Source organism: Catharus ustulatus, chromosome 5, assembly GCF_009819885.2.
Source record: "Catharus ustulatus isolate bCatUst1 chromosome 5, bCatUst1.pri.v2, whole genome shotgun sequence".
Lineage (NCBI taxonomy): Eukaryota > Metazoa > Chordata > Aves > Passeriformes > Turdidae > Catharus > Catharus ustulatus.
The window spans coordinates 31,541,467-31,560,065 of NC_046225.1; the positions used below are offsets into that span (position 1 = coordinate 31,541,467).

Genomic DNA, 18,599 nt, shown 5'->3' on the forward strand with positions numbered 1-18,599 from the left:
AGTCTGATATTCTGCTTCAGGACAGGCTAATAATTGCTACTTAAACAGAAGGTGAAAAAATTGTGTAATGTAACAGAGCAGTCTGCATGAGCCAGAAAAAAATGTATTTCCAATCCTAGAAGGAGATCACTTTTCATCTAAGGAGCGTAACAAGTTTTCTCTCATTTCAATTTTACTAGTTATAAATTGATGATCATAAAATTATGCAAATCTATTTTTAGTCCAGCCACAGTATATGAATTAAAGGTTACTCTGAAGATATATGTCTTAATTGGTGCTACAGCGCTGGTCTCCCTCTTCACGTGCTGCTTTCAGAAAATGAGATGATCTAATAATTTTACTGTATAAAGCCCCTAAGATGCTCCCACATGACCACCTAATTTTTTTTTATAATAATGCATCTTTCTTTCCTCAGGTTCTGATGCACATGCATCTTCTCAGATGTCCTGGTGACCAGATTGATGCAAATTGGTTTACATTTTACTTCTACTTTATCCTAATGGAGCAGCATTGAGTGCAAGACTGGATTATTACAAACTTGTCTGACTGAAAATATTTGCTGGTAATGCTGTCTGACTACAATTCCAGGCGAGAAACATACTTTGTTAAAATGTCAATGATACACAAAGAAGCAAGGATAGTTTTTAGTGAGAAGAAGAGAAGAAAGGAAGAGGACAAGTGGAGAAAGCTAAAAAGGAAAAGCTACACAACACTGTCCATCTAGAAACAGAACAGCTGGAATGTCTGCTATTCCTGTTTAATCCTGTTTATATATCTGATGGTGAGTCTAACATCATAACACTGCTTAGACTTTCAGTTATCAGAAAACATAAGTAAGGGAGTGTATGCTATGCTTAAACTGGCATATTTAGACTACACGAGGTAACTTTAGATAATGTTGCCAGGTTGGACTCTGCAGTTTGCATTTCACTTGCCATCAGAAGCTTAATTGAGCCACACCAGAAACTACTGGCTACAGGTGTCTACAGGGTCTGTTTGTGTCCCTGAACTCAGGTGGTGATGGCTCACAGTATGCTTTTCTGCCCCTGAAAGTAGAGATTTACTTCCATATTTTAATAAGTGGTAGGGTGAGAGCAGAAGAACTCCATCAATAACAACTGTTCCCAGCGCACCCTAGAGAGAAGCAAGATCCAGCAGTTCCACATTCACATTCAAAGAAAATAACTTTGGTCTTCACCATTAGAAACACTGCCAACTACAGTAAAACAAAAAAATTTTAGAAGCAATAAATTAGGATTAAGACCATTTGCAAAAATATTTTGATAGTGGGGACATAGTTTACTTTATTCAAAAAGCTTGCTTGAGATTGAGAGGACCAGGAAGAAATTTTAAGGAGCCTAAATTTTTTTTAAGTCAATGACTGTAGTCTCTGGTGTGAAAAAGGAGTAAAGTTTTATGTCAACCACCCACTTATCTCCTATACACTCATCTGGACTGAAAACAGGTGGCAAATTACTTCCAAAATAATATCTATTATAGTGTCCTCTAACAACAGTGGATACTAAAAATCAATGCTGCATTTGCTGAAATTGAGGCAAAGGTAGGTGGGCAAGAATGCAGTCTCTAGGTTTGTGCAGCCTGCCCTTCTGATCACATCACCTGTGCTCTGCAGTCCTCCCAGTCCGCTCAGAGAGACATCACCTTCACTTTTCCTTTCCTATGTTTCATTCCAATTTGCTTAGAGAATACAATTTTGCAGCTTTAAGCCCTTTCTGTACAATAGAATAGTTTACTCTTCTTGAAGAAGCCTAGGAAATGTGTTACAGAGTAGCTTCAGTTAAAATCATACTGAGCTTTGCTTTTCAGATTTGTTTTTATCATCTTTTATTGCCTGTGATATCTGCTTTATCACACTTATAGATCTCTTATCACGAGAAAGGTATTAAGCAACTTTTAATAATTAGTAGAGAACCCCAAAGAAAGCATGTGCTTCTGGATACAGTACACACCTCTGCCACACTGAACAGTGAACAGTAGTTAAACCCAAAGGCTTGCACCAGCTGAAAGATGAGTTAATGCTTGAATTACATGGATTTTTTTTTTCTGGAATCATGCAATATCCAAAAGAAAGATATTTCTAAAAAAAATCCAAATAAACTAAACCACCAAAATCTAAATAATGAAAGAAAAAACCCCAAAACACTATAGTTTTGTTCTGTGACATCAAAATAGAGAAGAAACATATCCAGATATTTCTTTTTATGCAAAAAAATCACTCATTTTTTCTTAAAAACACTAAGAAATCAGGAAGCATAAGTCTGTTGGATTCTTCATTAGAATTCTATTCATTAAATTGAAATAATATTGTTACATTTCAACCCACATGAGATAAAAACCTTTGCAGTATAAAACTATTTTCTTTGTATATAAAACAACAATTTTTAGATAATCAGAAGACTTTGCTCCTAAATCAAGATAACTTCTCATGAATTTTGATCCCCATCCCCCACTCTCATCCTCCATTTAATCATTTAGCATCCAAACCTCTCTTGTACTGGCACTACTCTTCACTTGTCTTGCAAATGGATCAAAGAAAAAAAATTGAAACCACAGAAAAACACTAGAAACATGAGAAGAAATTACTCCATCAGCCTATATTAACACAGGTTTTATGTAATTTTCTACACACTGTTCCTAAAATGCCATTGATAAAACATCAATGCTGCTACAAAGGACTTCAGATTAAATTGGGTATTTCATACTAATTCTCTGCCATCAGTATTTCAATTAAACTAAAGCACTTGAATTCTAGAACTCATCCCAACCATTTAAATTTTATGTCTCCCTTTCAGACTTTGAATAAAAATGATTAAAAATTATTTATGTGATGGGAAAAACTTAAATATTTTGTATTGAGGAATGAGAGTTCATATGCTTTTTATAACACTGTCATTCCTTTACAAATGGATCTGAATCACAGAACAGAGCTATAATAAATTTTAACTCAGTTATGGTTTCATTTTTATAGAAGTTACAAGCAATTATGAGACACTTCAGTATCACTGATATGTAGAGTCACCTAAACAGAGCTCAGTCCACCCATGTGTTGAATCTCATAGAATTACAGAATATTCTGAGTTGGAAGGAACCCACAAAGATCATCAAGTCCAACTCCTGACCCTGCACAGGACCATCTTCAAGAGTCACACCATTTACCCAAAAACATTGTCCAAAAGCTTCTTAAGCTCTGTCAAGTTGGTGCTGTGACCATTTACCTGGGGAGCTGTTACAATGCCCAAACACCCTTATGGCGAGGAATCTTTTCCTGATACCCAACCTAAATCTGCTCTGATACAACCTCAGGCCATTCTCTCGGGTCCCACAGTCGGTCACCACAAAGAAGATCAGTGCCTGCACCTTTTCTGCTCACAAGGAAGTTGTAACTACAGCGAGGTCTCCTTTTCTGCAGGCTGAACAGACCAAGTGACCTCAGCTGCTCCTCACACAGCTTCCCCTCCAGAGCCTTCACCATCCTTGTGGCCCTCCTCTGGACACTTACTAACAGCTTAATTTTTTTTTTTTTTTTTTTCATATTGCAGCACCCAAAACTGCACACAGTGTTCAAGGTGAGGCTGCCCCAGTGCAGAGCAGAGTAGAACAAGTCCTTCCCTTGCCCAGCTGGCCATGCTGTGCCTGATACTCCCCAGGACAGGGTCAGCCCTCCTGGCTGCCATGGTACAATGACTCATGTTCAACTTGACATCGATCAGGTCCCTTTCCATGGCACTGTTCTCCAGCTTCTTATTCCCCAGTCTGTGTGTACACCCAGAGTTGCCCCATCTCAGATTCAGAATCCAGCACCTGCCCTTATTGAATATCATATCATTGATTATTTTCTCATAAAAAAACAGGTGGTTTAAATTGAACATCTGAAATCCTAAGGCAACAGCTGTAAGAAAAGGGTTTTAAGGATTAGTCTTCGCTATAACTTTCACCTCTGCTTTCAAGATTCTGTGGGTTTTGGTACTCAATATTTTGGGGATTTTCCCAGTTTGAAGCCTTACAGTTTTTGGGGGCTCTTTTTTGAATACTCAAATAAAGGTGGCAGCTGCAATCCTTTCATCTTCAGAAGTATGTTGGGAAGCAGTAAAAATCCCAGCAGCCCAGCTACTTAACAACATGAGTCACCGTGAACATGGTCTGCACCAATTCCACTTTAAATACAGAGTTCATTTAAAGGTCCTTATCCAGTTATTCAAAGCCAACTTGAACTTTGTACTTACTCAGGAGATAACTTCACTGTCTGTAACCACAGACAATGAGAAGAATTTAACACTGATAGTAAAATCAGCCCATCAATTGTGTCCAGAAAACAATTTTCTTGGGAACTAGATGTTGATAAGGAACATGCTGCCCTCAATAGCATCAGAATACTTACTTTATGTTAAAAGTTCTATTTCTTTCACAAATCTACGCTTTATATTAGCGCTGTCTTCAACATTGACTCTGTAATACACCCAAGGTAAAACAAGGAAAAAAAAACTTTTTTATGTTATCTAGGGGGTAGAGTGTGGGATGCAATTTCTTCTGAATAGAAGAAAATTATGCTGATATTATCCTTTAATGCATGCACTCTCTTGATGTTGCAAGGTGTTTCCATAAAAGGGAGCAAAACGGAAGTAAAATTTCTGTTGTCTTTTTTACTGAGGCATTAGAGAGTCACAGTTATGCATCCATATTCTATTCCACATACAAGAGATTCAGATTTGTAATAATAACAAAAAAGCAAGCTCCACATGGTGCAACTAACTCATTGTGTCTTATATTACAGAGAAAGGTCTCTTTGGAAAATTACGTAACAAAATGTTTAGTCTTTTGATTGTGTTTACTATATATTATCACTCTCTAGCAACCATTCAAAACAAATTATGATAAAAAAAAAGAAAAAAGACTGCTAGCAAACATTTTCCTCCTTCGTAGCCACTTCGTAAGACAGTGTCTGTATGTTTCCTCTTTAATATACCATTTTTGGTGTTGTCAGACTAAGCTAAATGTTCTAATTTCATTCTTATCAACAATTTCCTAACAACAGATTCATTAGGAACATATATGACTATTGAAGCAGTCTGAATTACAGCTTCTACTGCAGAATCTTGATGTTCCATGAATGGAAGGCAACAGCTCAGTCACAACAGATCTGCAGTGAAGGAAAGTAGACTAGAGAAACATGGAAAGGGGAGGTAGTGAATTTGATACAGGTGGCACTGAATAATAAAGCATCATCCTAAGAATCCTCACAGAAAGAACATTCCCACAATTAAAAATTTGACAGCAAGAGGAAAAACAAGTTGCACAGATTTTACCCTAGGTTAGTTGCCTGTCAGCTGCATTCAGCTTAACTAATTTTCTGCAGGAAAAAGTTCTACAAATTACATATATCAAAGTAGACAAGCTTTTACATTTCTTTCAAACATTATAGGTTAATGCTTTACATATACATGTAAATGAACAGATTAATATCTGCAGCTGCTAAAATCCTCCCTCCTCCCCAAAACAAACAAACTAAGTACAGGTGATAATTTCAACTATTGGAGGGATAAAGAGAGTTGGAAATTAGTGTAACCATTCTAACATGAAGATATTGGTAAAAGGTATTTATTATTCTACTGTCAGTTAGTTCCACAGCCTTTTACTCATGTATTTTATCCTTATCACCTTATCTACAGTAATTCCACTGTGGATTTGTGACACATTTCTGTGTTTTATTACACATAATAAAAGTCAGACTGTAATCATCAGATGATTAGAAAGAACAGCTGCAACCACTACTCAGATGAACAACTAGAGCCACTCCATGCACAGAAAGAGAGCAAGTTTGATACATGCTCCCAACGGAAGAAAGATTCTTTCCTTTCCCTTTCCTATTTTTGCCTTGTATTGTAATGCTCCGATAAACAACCAAGTCACATCATCACATTTCCCTTCAGGGGCAATTGTAACATCTATGTTCTGACTGGAAGAAAGCTAAACCTATGTCTTTCTGTCACAGAGGAGTTCATAATAAAGCTGTTAACACCTCATGTTCTTATCAACAGAAAGCAACAAATTTGAATAACAAGCAACAGCTGAGCAAAAGTCATTTTTTGGTCAAGAAAAGTTATGGCAGCTCTCTGGCAATAGGAGCTGTCTGGCACAGAAGTCTAATGGCTTTATGATTAAAACAGGATTGAGGGGCTAGCATCATGAAAATAATGACCTGCCATATCAGTTACCTTACCAACAGCAGAAAACTGCATTTTTATTTCATCAGAAAGGGCAGGCGTATACAATCCAAATTCGCGACGCTTCTGCTAGAAATTCACTGCCACTTTTATCATGTAGACACAACAAGACAATGTCTTGGGTACACAAAAAACCCAAGAGTTACATCCTTCTTTTTGTTTGCTTGGTTTGAAGAGGGATTTTTTTGCTTGTAACATTTTTCTTTTGCAAGTCATAACTGAAATCAAACAAAGTGCATGAAACTGAAATTACTGTAATATTGCAGAGATTTATATATCCCTACTGTCAACCAAATACCCTAAATATCTTCTAGATATATGCATTGAACTAGTTTCCAAATAAAGCGGAGTTTGTGTTCACTTTGGAAAGGACACAGTGGGATTCTTAACATTGTGTCCATAGGAAGGATGAAGAACAGATGAAATAGAACTATTGTAAAAAAAAAAAAAAAAAAACAAACCAAAAACCATTGACTATCTTTAAAGGAATGGAAACATGATGGGCATGAATTTCAAGTACATCACCATTTTAAAACCAGGATAAAAATCACCTGGTTAAGTACAAGCAAAATATCAGAATTTCATTCTAAAAAAAACCTGTAATTGAAACTTACACAGCAATCATGCTTAAGACTGTTGAGAATTAGCAGAACAACATGCACGTTAATACTACTTCAGGTGAGGCTGAGTCAGAAGGGCAGGTCTTAAACATAGAATTTGTTGTAATGCAAATTTACTACATTAATAAATACTGTAAGTTGAATTACAAGTAAAAAACAGAGTGAGGAAAAAAAAAACCAAAACATGCAGGATCAGTTTGATTTGCATGTGGGAAAATATTTGAAGTAGAGGCTCTACTGGTACTTGCAAAGTATCTGTAAAATGTGATATTTGCTCTACATGAAAAGACTTCACTGAATAGGTTGAAATCTCAGAAGTGACTTTGAAGAAATGTGAATGAGGAGGTCAGATACAGGAAAAAACTTGCCATAGCTTCAGGATACATATATGACATTTTTTAGTTACCACTACTATTCTAAACGTGTTATAGAACTACGTTAAACAAAAAACACTTGTACAACTGGATATATTTGAGTTTTATTTTCCTCTGAAGTATGAGTAATATTTTACTGATTATGAGATTTAAAAACTGCTAATTATCTTTAGCTGATATTCTCCAGAATATTCTCTCATCAGCCCTATGAGCTGACACCACAGGGCACCACATTCTACAGAGATGATGGAGAAAGTCCTGGCATTACCCAAAATGAACAGTTCAAGAAGCAGGTAGAGAGACTGAAAACTGTGACAACGACCACAGCAGGTAACTCATGAGGTTGTCTCATTCACCACAGAAGGGAGAAAATTATATCTTGATACACACTGTACACTGCATAGAAAGTCCAATGTTTCCTGGCTGCAGTTTTTAGTTAGTCACGGTCATATGTCAGGGCTAAAGGTATAGAATTATAATAGATTAAGCTTCATGTGATGTTTCACTCTATCCTTTGTCCTATAAACTTGCTTTCAGAGAAATCATTGAGCACTCTACATCAACAATACTGATTTGTGTTTCAAGATGGCAGAAAAAGTATAGTAATTAATACTGTGTAATCTAGTCAATAAAAAAAAACCCTTAGGTTTTCTACAGAAAGTATTGGAAGAAGTATAAATAATCTTATTAGGAACTCTAACTGGTAACTTGGTCTGTGCAGAATTATTTTACATATTTAATCTGTTTGTTTTAGTTATTTCCTCAACTTGTTAGTTATTTATATTCCCTTTACATCAAATAAGGTGCAATTTCTCTTTTTTTAATGAAATTCCTACTGAAATTAAAATTCAGAGGAGTCCTAGAGAAATCTTGGTTACAATCAAAAATATAAATCTTTTTTAGAAAGAAATACAATTCTCATTTTAATCTTCCAAGTCAAAAAGCCCAGTATTTTCTCAGTAGGAAATGTATCAGGAATTGCAGTCATAAAGCTTCCTGGAATCTCTGCAAATACAAACATGATAAGATTATAGTTGAGTGAAGATTATGAGTGACTTATCACTGTTTCTTAATGTGTCAGTCCTTTTGGATTTAGCACATTGTTTACTTAAAACAAATGTACTCCAATTAAAATACTATTATAGTTATAATATTATAAAATATTTTAACTTATCTTACTTCTCTTTTTGCAAGTGGATGAATGAGTCCCCTACCTGGATTTTCTTTCACTTGCCACTTCACTCTGCCATATGCAAAGAAAAGAAAATGCAAGCGAAATTTTACCAGAAGAAAGGATTTATTGTACAGAGGGACTGCACTCATTCCAGCAAACATGTGTTTATAGTTGTTAGTATAATAGTGATATGGCCTTGGTAATTACAGTAGTTTCACGAATACAAGCCGCACGGAGTATAAGCCGCACTTCCGGTGCCTCGACAATGTTGCTGTCTTTGTCAATAGATAAGCCGCACCCCGAATATTAGCCGCACTTTCATTCGTAGCGAGAATCCGTGCGCAGCTTTCACAAATTGGCCAATTAGTAACAGGATCACGGCATAGCGGGGTTTACTGGCTCGGGGCGGGGCCAGGCAGGCTCGGCCCGCTCATGGTTGCTGACGGGGCCGGCCGGGTGGTGCTGCAGCCGCCGCCGGGCTCACTGGCCCCCCTCTCCCATCAGCACCGCCTCGCTGCTGCGTTTGCTCGCCCTGCCAGCGGGGCAGCCGCCGCCGCCGCTGCCAGGCTCGCTCTGGCCGCCCCGCTGCCGCGTTTGCTCACCCTGCCAGCGGGGCAGCCGCCGCCGCTGCTGCCAGGCTCGCTCTGGCTGCCCCGCTGCCACGTTTGCTCGCCCTGCCGGCAGGCCAGCCGCCGCCGCCGCTGCCAGGCACGCCGGCCGCCCCGCACCATGTTTGCTCGCCCGGCCGGCAGGGCTGCCGCCGCTGCCAGGCTCTGCCGGCGGGGCGGCCGCCGCCAGGCTCGCTGGCCGCCCCCTCCCGTCTGCACCGCCGCCGCGTTTGCTCGCCCTAGCCGGCACTGCAGGCCCCCGCACCGCCGGGCTCCCCCACGCTGCTGGCCCCGATTCTGCTGGGCTTCCCCCGCTACCAGGCAGCCCCACCCGTCGGCCTTCCTGCTTCTGCCATGCTCCCCTGCACTGCTAGCCCCAGTTCTCCCGGGCTCGCCCGCCCTGCTGGCCCGGGCTCTGCCGCCCCCCCTGTCCCGCCCTGCTGGCTCAGGCTCAGCCACTCGCCCCCCACACTGCTGGCCCCGCCTCTGCCAGGTTTTCCCACCTCTGCCGGGGCCAGCCAGGTTCCAGCTTGGCTTGGGGCTGCCGCGGGCTCTCACTTCCGTGTTGGCAGCTTTTAGAATATTGTTCATGTATTAGCCGCCCTCGAATATTAGCCGCACTTCTGGGTTTCCATCAAAATTTTGGTCAAATTGGTGTGGCTTGTATTTATGAAATTACTGTATTTTCTTTAGAATAATGAAAAAAACATACAGTAATTCCACTACTATAAGGTGCACCCTTTTGACTAAAATTTTCTCCCTAACCCGGAAGTGCGCCTTATAGTCCGGTGCGCCTTATCTGATGTACAAAGTTGAGACATCTGCCACCCCAGAAGTGCGAGCATGCAAGGCGGGGGCGGTGCCACGGGAGCACTGAGTAGTGAGGAGGGGTGGGAGCGGGCGACCATGGCTGGCAGAAGCTGCGTGGGGAGGGAGGGAGCCAGTGCCAGCAGTCACAGGGGGAGCGAAGCGCCGTTGGCTGCAGGGGGAGCGAAGTGCTCCTGGCCATGGGGAGAGTGAAGTGCCGCCGGCCACAGGGGGAGCGAAGAGCCACCAGGTGCTGCCGGCCGCAAGGGGAGCGAAGTGCATCCGGGCGCAAGGGGAGCGAAGCGCCGCCGGCCGCAGGAAAGCGGAGGCCGTGGCGCAGCCCGTGCGACCGCGGGGAAGGGGTGAGAAGCAGCGGCGCCACCGAGCTGAGCAAGGAACAGGCGGCAGGGTGGCCGAGCCGAGCGAGGGACAGGTGGCAGGGTGGCCGAGCTGAGCAAGGACAGGCGGTAGGGTGGCCGTGCCGCCGAGCCCAGTGAGGATGGGCGGCAGGAGGGTGGTGCCGCCGAGCCGAGTGAGGGACGGGCGGCAGGTCGGCTCTGTAGAGCCATGAGGGGGAACAGCATGGTGGTACAATAGAGCCGCGAGGGGGAACGGCACGGCAGCTCCACGCAGCCGTGAGGGGGAACAGCATCGCAACAGCACAGAGCCGCAAGGGGGAGGAGGCTCCGTGGCTGCGCCGAGCCGTGCCTGCCAGCACCAGGGGCGGGCGGCAGTGCCAGGGCCCACTGCACGGGGAAGACACCTGGGGCTGCCTTTGAAAGTCTACGCCAATCTGTGAAAAATGTTTCCAAATTGTGCACCTGCCAGTAAACTCCACGATCACGTGTTTCCGTTACTAATTTGTTACTTTGTTGTGCGCAGTACGGATCTTCATGGCAAAAAATAGTGCGTCTTATAGTCCAGTGGGGCTTATATGTCTACAAAGTTGCGAATTTTGCCAACTCCCGGGAGTGTGCCTTATAGTCCGGTGCGCCTTATGGTCGTGAAATTACTGTATTTATCTATATGTTACAAACATCTTCTTCCCAATCAAGGATAAGTGCAAAAAAACCCCCAAAATTAATACTTTTATCAAAAGTTGATACAAGATGTCAACCAATGGAATAACAGCTAATTAGAAAAGCTGAAAACAAGAATCAAGTCAAATGTGTATATGATGCACGCAAAAAAAAAATCAAGCCAGAAAAACAAAACAAAAAATTACTTTGAAACAAAAATCTTGTGTGAAGTATCTCTCAAAGAAGGGATCAAAGGAGACTATGGCATTTAAATGACATACAGTAATTTCTCGATTATAAGCCGCACCTGATTATAAGCCGTACTTCCAGGTTCGGACTAAAATTTTAGTCAAAATGGTGCAGCTTATAATCGTGAAATTACTGTACTTTATGTGCTACCACACTTACTGAAGAGCCTAGACAATGTACCACCATTCACACATTAAGACTTTTTCTGATTTGTTGCTGCAGTGAGAGACAGATACAGAATACAAGAATTTGGGATCTCTTCTCTTTCACCTTCACAAAGGAAATGTGTATGTCAGTCCTACTGCCTCACAAAACATCCAGAACTTCATCAACCACATGGCTTGGTTCAGAAGTACATCTGTGCTGATGCCTGTTATGTTGGAAATGTTTCTCTCCCAAATTACAAAACCTTCAGCTGAGAATCATGGAAGGAAACAGATTCCACAAGTCCTATGGAAACTTTTGCCAGTGACTGAGCATGCGGATACTTAACAAAGTCAGGGAAAAACCAGTACCACTGGAAAATGTCAATTAGCATAGTACTTTAAGTACTGTTTTTCATAGATAACTTGAGAATTTAATGTCATTAAAATATAGTAGAGTACTGTGTGGGGGTGTCTTAAAAAACAGTGTAGTACTTTGTGTCATGACATGAATTCTTAACTTAACAAAACTTACTCTGTAAAAATTATACATTCATAATTCTAACATTCTGTCAAGAATATTTTTCCAGATGTCAAACTTTTACTTGAGAGGGAGATTAACTACATCACATTTTTGTGTTGTAATGTATCTAAGGCCTATATATTGAAAGCAGAAGTAAAAACAGGAGCAACCCAGAGCTTTCAAGCATGAAAATCTCCTCCAGCACTATAAAATAAAATCATACTAAAAAATCATAAAATCATACAAAATACTTAAAATATGTACAGTAGTTTCATGAATACAAGCCGCACGGAGTATAAGCCGCACTTCCGGTGCCTCGACAATGTTGCTGTCTTTGTCAATAGATAAGCCGCACCCCGAATATTAGCCGCACTTTCATTCGTAGTGAGAATCCGTGCACAGCTTTCACAAATTGGCCAATTAGTAACAGGATCGCGGCATAGCGGGGTTTACTGGCTCGGGGCGGGGCCAGGCAGGCTCGGTCCACTCATGGTTGCCGACGGGACCGGGTGGCCCAGCTCAGCGCCACGGCTCGGCGGGACTGGTCGGGTGGTGCTGCCGCCGCCGCTGGGCTCACTGTCCCCCCTCTCCCGTCAGCACAACCCTGCTGCCGCGTTTGCTCGCCCTGCCAGCAGGGCTGCTGCCACTGCCAGGCTCACCCTGGCCGCCCCGCGCCGTGTTTGCTCGCCCTGCTGGCGGGGCGGCCGCCGCCAGACTCGCCGGCCGCCCCCTCCCGTCTGCACCGCCGCTGTATTTGCTCGCCCTGGCCGGCACTGCAGGCCCCAGCACCGCCGGGTTCCCCCATGCTGCTGGCCCCGATTCTGCTGGGCTTCCCCCGCTGCCAGGCAGCCCCACCCGCCGGCCTTCCTGCTTCTGCCATGCTCCCCTGCACTGCTAGCCCCAGTTCTCCCGGGCTCGCCCGCCCTGCTGGCCCGGGCTCTGCCACCCCCCCTGTCCCGCCCTGCTGGCTCAGGCTCAGCCGCCTGCCCCCCACACTGCTGGCCCCGCCTCTGCCAGGCTTTCCCACCTCTGCCGGGGCCGGCCGGGCTCCAGCTTGGCTTGGGGCTGCCGCGGGCTCTCACTTCCGTGTTGGCAGTTTTTAGAATATTGTTCATATATTAGCCGCCCCCGAATATTGGCCGCACTTCCGGGTTTCCACCAAAATTTTGGTCAAATTGTTGCGGTTTGTATTCGTGAAATTACTGTATATTATAAATAAATTAACATACAAGTGTCGATTTTTGCAAAACTCAAGCAATGCTTTTTTATTTCATCTCCAATCACCTCCTTTCAGAATTTCCTGAGTGAAAGGGAAAGTAACTTACTTGCAAATGTCATCTTCTGGGTCCTCAAGCCCAAATCTTTCATCAAAAGTAAGTTGTATCCATACATTTTCATCAAGTGCTACTAATTTCCACACTAGCACAGTGTTGCGTGGGTATGTGTGTGGAAACTTGGGGCTGTGAATACTCCCATTAGTAGTCACAGTAATTATCTTCTCATGGTGAGGGTCCTGCACACCTACAGGAAGGACAGAAAACAGAGGCATCAATACTCATTCCTTCTCTTTTCCCAAAGTGTTGGTATAGTATGCACGGATAAAGACACTTCCGTTTTGTTTGCTTTCCTTCATGTGGCAAGAATTTCTGCTTGAAAAGTCCGTATAATGACAATAACACAATAGTTTTTCTAAAACCTGTGTATTGTCAGATTGATATTTCACTCAGTAAATTATAGGAATTCTCAGAGGTAGCTATTAATAAATTTTGTAACAAAATAAGGTTGTAGTTTTATACTGGAGATTTCTTATTACTTTCAGCTATTCATTGTTTTATTCAGTTGGATATTTTACCTTATTTTTCCATCGTTTCTTTATAAACAGCATTCTGATGAACATTCACTTAAATTTATAAAAGACATACATACTTCCATCTACTATGAAAATAAACACTGCAATTGTACCTTAATATACCACATATAAAGATTCACAGCTAAAATAATGTCGTGCAAGAAAAGAAGGTCACAGACACTGCACTGCTATTTTAACAGAATCAATCTAAATTTAAATGTAATTTAAAAGTCTGATGAACTTAGGCTTTCTATTCTTCTGGACTTGTGCCTTCTATTTGTGGTACGAAAATGGTAACTTTTCTTTTAAGCAGAATGGCTGATTATATCAAACTAATAGAGTGTGGTCTTTCCAACATCCACACACACTTGCAAAGGACTGACTGCAGTAAGAGAGGACAGCATGCAGTAAAAAGAATAAAAGGCATGAAACCAGAATTTCTAATTTAGATACTTCATTAGGTTTTTGTTAGCTGAGTCACAAACATTTTTCTATAATGTACAGTCTCTCAGCTGAGAGTTGCATGCTCAACACAGGAGTCAACAGTGACAAAAATTACTTTCCCAGTGATTAGTGCATCAGAGTGCTATTTCCAAAGCATTCAAAGGACCACCATTTCAGATAAACATGTCAAAGTGAGGACACTATACTTCGTGGTATGTTTTGTCTTTAAAAACACAAACAAGATTGCAAACCACGATATATTTCACAACATATGAAAAAGTATTTTCTTTTACATCATCAGGGCAGTGAAAATAACAGCACTGCAAGTAATGACTGTAAATAGTCCAGGCATATCAAATGAGAAGTCAATAAAAACGAGGGAAAGGAATATCTACTGCATCTCCAGTACTTTCAAATTCCCCCATTTGTAATGGAAAAGTATCTATTTACTTTACACACAACAATGTTATATGAACATATCAAATTTACCCATACACCACTTGCTCCATTTCAAATATTTGCTTTTGCACAGTGGAATTTCTTCTCTTACAAAAGAATTATTTTGTATGACTACAAAGGCAAGTAATTGCTGTTACTGGAGAATGAAGTTTGTTATTTCTCTTCAGATAAGTTGCAATATTCCTTTTTATCTGTTCTACAAAATTTGTACCAGTGTACCTCAAAACTCTAGTCTTTTTCTACTGAGTTCATTCATGGTCTGAAAATTGCTTTTGACTAGGCTGTGTGACAGTTACCTGTGCATGGCTGAGACTACAGTTTTTGTTCTTTTGGAATGACTTTGCAATTCCTGGTTTTATTATAGGTATAAATCAGTCTAAGTTACACTAAAAAGGCAGTAACAAGCTCACTCAGATTTACAGCAGTCAGCTGTAGATCTCCAAATCTAGGCACATAGCTGCTGTGGGCTGTCTGCCTTTCTATGAACAACCATCCTCCCCATACTCCTCCTGATGTCCCTCCACTGTCAAAAAAAAGGAAAAAGAAAAAAATAGAAAAAAATTATTACTGTACAAACAGCACAGAAAAACTCTGAAGCATCAGTTTAGGCAAGGACTGAGGTAGACAAGGCGCTATCTCAGCCAGGAGAAAACTGGGAAAATGGGGACAGACAAGCACCAAAGCAATATATTCGCATCTTCAGTAAAAAGTTTCAGCAGATGATGAGCAACTGAGATCATCTTCAGGAGAAAGTCCTGGAAATTAGTCAAACTAGAAAGGAAAAACCCCTGAGTTATTAGGAAAGGACAGCACACACTTAACATAGCCTGAAGTTGAAGAATGAATCGCCACAGTTGTCTTTGATGTGGTACAAGATCACCAGATTTATATATCCATCAGTGCAGAAAGTCTGCCCCTGAAAGTTACAAGATTCCAGGCATTCTGAGAGCACAGTAGTGCCTAACCCTTCCACCAATGTAGTAATGAAGATGAAAAACCACAGTATCATCAAACAGATCAGTAGATGCCACTGTAAACTGAAATTAAACCCATCGACTAGACAAGCTCATTCCTGCCTAGTTCAAAGTAAGTCTCTTCCCCCATGGGCGCAACATATTTCACAAAGATCAGCACTGACACTTTTTAAATATAGCAAGTACCACTTTCTCAGTACATTGTAATCTCTACATTTTAGCAAGGGTCATGGTTAAAACTCAGACAAATTACATGCAGTACAGGAAACAGAAGAGGAACTGCAGAAGAAGAAAGGAGTACCATGGGTGGAATAATGACCTCGACATTGATTAACTTAAAAGGCCACACAGTACTGGTAAAAAATTAGTTTTTAAATCCTTTTGTCAAAACTACACTTTTTCCACAACAGGGCAACAGTACTACTAGTCACACAGTCTGAATATATATTATTTGGTTAATTTTATCTGATAGCCCTAAATTAAGAAAAACAACTTTTAAGTTTTCAGAAAAAATATTAGCTCACATGTGCCTATCAATGCTTCAAAAAATACAGCAAAATCCAAACATAAAAAAAAGTCTTAACTGCAAATTTTTACCAATAAACATTAGAAATTTTTCAGATATACAGCACTGTTTGTGAATTTTCTTTTTTAAAACTGAGACTCAAAAGATGCTAGTAATCGTTTGGTTATTACTATAGAACTTGAGAGGGAAACAGGGGTTTTTATTTAATTGAAAGGATTTCCAGATAGCATTCCCATATAATTTTTACAACACACCCATCTCTACAGAACCAAGACTTTGTAAAAGAAATTCTTTGAAATGTAATGTAACATGCTATTTCTTCCTCTTTCACCGAACTTTCCAGAAGCAATAAGTCTGCTTTCAAAAGCAGGAACTCAAGCCATACAGGGTTACCTCTTTATGTCCTGCCTCTGACTCAGTTGCCTTCAGGCACTTCTTAACTATTATCTGAATACAACAGTCAAAATAAATTTAACTCTTTTTCTCAGGTTCGAAAGAAAAACTGGAAGATCATCTGTTATTGGCAGAAAATTGAAAATAAATACCTCTGTTTTATATTGTTTGCATATAAAATGGCTATCAGGGCAAAGTGACTCAAAGTCATATAAAGGCTATTATGCAGAGACCTCTGCAGACCTCTAGCCCCAACTTCTGCTTAGGTTACAGTTCCTGCCCACATCACTCTCATTGGAGGGTTGGTATTTTCAAGACAATGCTCAAAGCCCCTCACAGATGGAAACTCCACAGAGCCTTGGGATAGCTTGTTCCATTGCTGTACTACTTCCTAGATAAGATGTTTTTTCCTAATATTAAATTTGATCCTCTCAAGGTGCAATTTTTAGCCATGATTCTTTTGTTGGTTTTCTTGGAGCTTTTTTGATTGGTTATTTGCTTTGATTGGTTTTTTGGTTTTTTTGGGGGGGGGACGTGGGAAGGGGGTGTTTGGTTTGTGTTGGGTTCGGGTTTTGTTTGTTTTTTATTTTGTTGTTATTTTGGGGGGAGTGGGGGTTGAGGGGTTGTTTTTGGTTTTTTTGTTTTTTTTTTTTTTTTTTTTTGTGGATTTTTTTGGTTTGATTTGGTTTTTTGGTTTTTTTCCAGGATTTGTTCTGGTGTTACACACTGTACCTTCTACCAGGAAGAGTTTAACTTGTCCATCCCTTGTAACTGCTCTTCAGGGAATTGGGGGCCCACTATGGCTGCCTCAAAGCCTTCTCTTCCTCAGACACAACAAGCCCAGACTCCTCACTGTCCATCACTACCTGCAACCAGGTAGCTGAGCCATCTAGTCAATTTTCAAACTAACTAAGAAAGCAGTCTATTCTTCCCAAACTTTTGCCTCAATTCACTCAATAAATGTTTTTGAAGGCCACAAGCATTTGCTTTCATCATCAACTTTTCCAGTACTAAGAAAACTTAATACTGGCTTGCTGTATCTCCTAAGAGAGTTTCCCTAAGAAGTATGATCTGCAACTTTTCTGGGATACATTTCTTGAGACAGATCTTCTGCTGATTTTCCATTTTCAGCTGCTTCTATGATACAGCTACCTATTTTAAGTCTTGACATGATTCTTCAAATATTAGCAAGAAATTAGAAAGATAGATGAGCACTACTCATAGTACACACACAGACACACACACACAATATACACGTGATCTATTAACATCACAGCATGATAAATTCAATTTTTAACTAGAAATCTGCTAATTTGCACAGTTACGTATTATCCCAAATTCGAAAATGTAAGAAACACAATTTATAAATATCATATAGATATAAAGTAACAAAGTAGGTACATGTAAGATACATATTACATTTTGACACATACTTAATTCACACACTTGGAAAGACATGTTCACACAACTCAAGATGAATGTATAGAAGAACTGTATTTGTTGGGGTATTTTTTAATCCTACAATTTAACCTATTCCTTTTTTCTTCAGGGAACTATTTTGGTTTCAAACTGTGACCTTAGGCACTGAATATGACACACTATCTGACTGCTGGCTAAACGTCTTTCTGCCTTTCACATTATGTTAAGGACTGAACACAGATGAAGTGGGCAGAGAAGAAAAAGTTTTCTAAGTGATCTTCAGGAACCCTCAGTTTTGGCAGCTGGCCCAACAGGGAAGGATGAATGTAAGAAAAAGAACGGGAGGAAAAAGAGGGGGGGAAGACATCAATGGGTGACAGAGCATGGAACTGCAGTAACAGATTTAATAAAGTTTCCACACAGCTATGTGGCTCAATGTCCTACAGAAGATAATAATGACTAATGAGAAAGTAACAAATCTTTTTTCATTCCAAATTGCATCAAGAAACAAAAATGAATTTATACTCTTATTTTCTAAGCTCATATTTTATAACCTTCTAGTATTCTGCCAGCACTTTGCCTAGTACTCTGGCTTCGGCTCAAAGAAGAGAATGGCAATTAAACAGGGAGGATTTTTTGGTGGGGGTTTTTTTGGTAGTTTTTTGGTTGGTTGGTTGGTTTGTTGTTGTTTTTTGTTTTCCTGCAAAGCAATTCTTCTCGCATTAAAAGTAACCTCTATTGAGACTGTTTTCAGACCAAATTCTTTTGGAAGGCAG

The 18,599-nt window shown here is 40.7% G+C and overlaps 1 protein-coding gene across 1 annotated transcript in view; it reads right to left on the bottom strand.

The window, feature by feature from the left end:
* The window catches only part of PDGFC (platelet derived growth factor C), a 145,470-nt gene that overhangs the window by 54,542 nt on the left and 72,329 nt on the right, over positions 1-18,599 (bottom strand). The window contains exon 2 of the mRNA XM_033060384.1: positions 13,085-13,280. Coding sequence (XP_032916275.1) covers positions 13,085-13,280 — 196 coding nt within the window. The remainder of the gene's footprint in view (positions 1-13,084; positions 13,281-18,599) is intronic.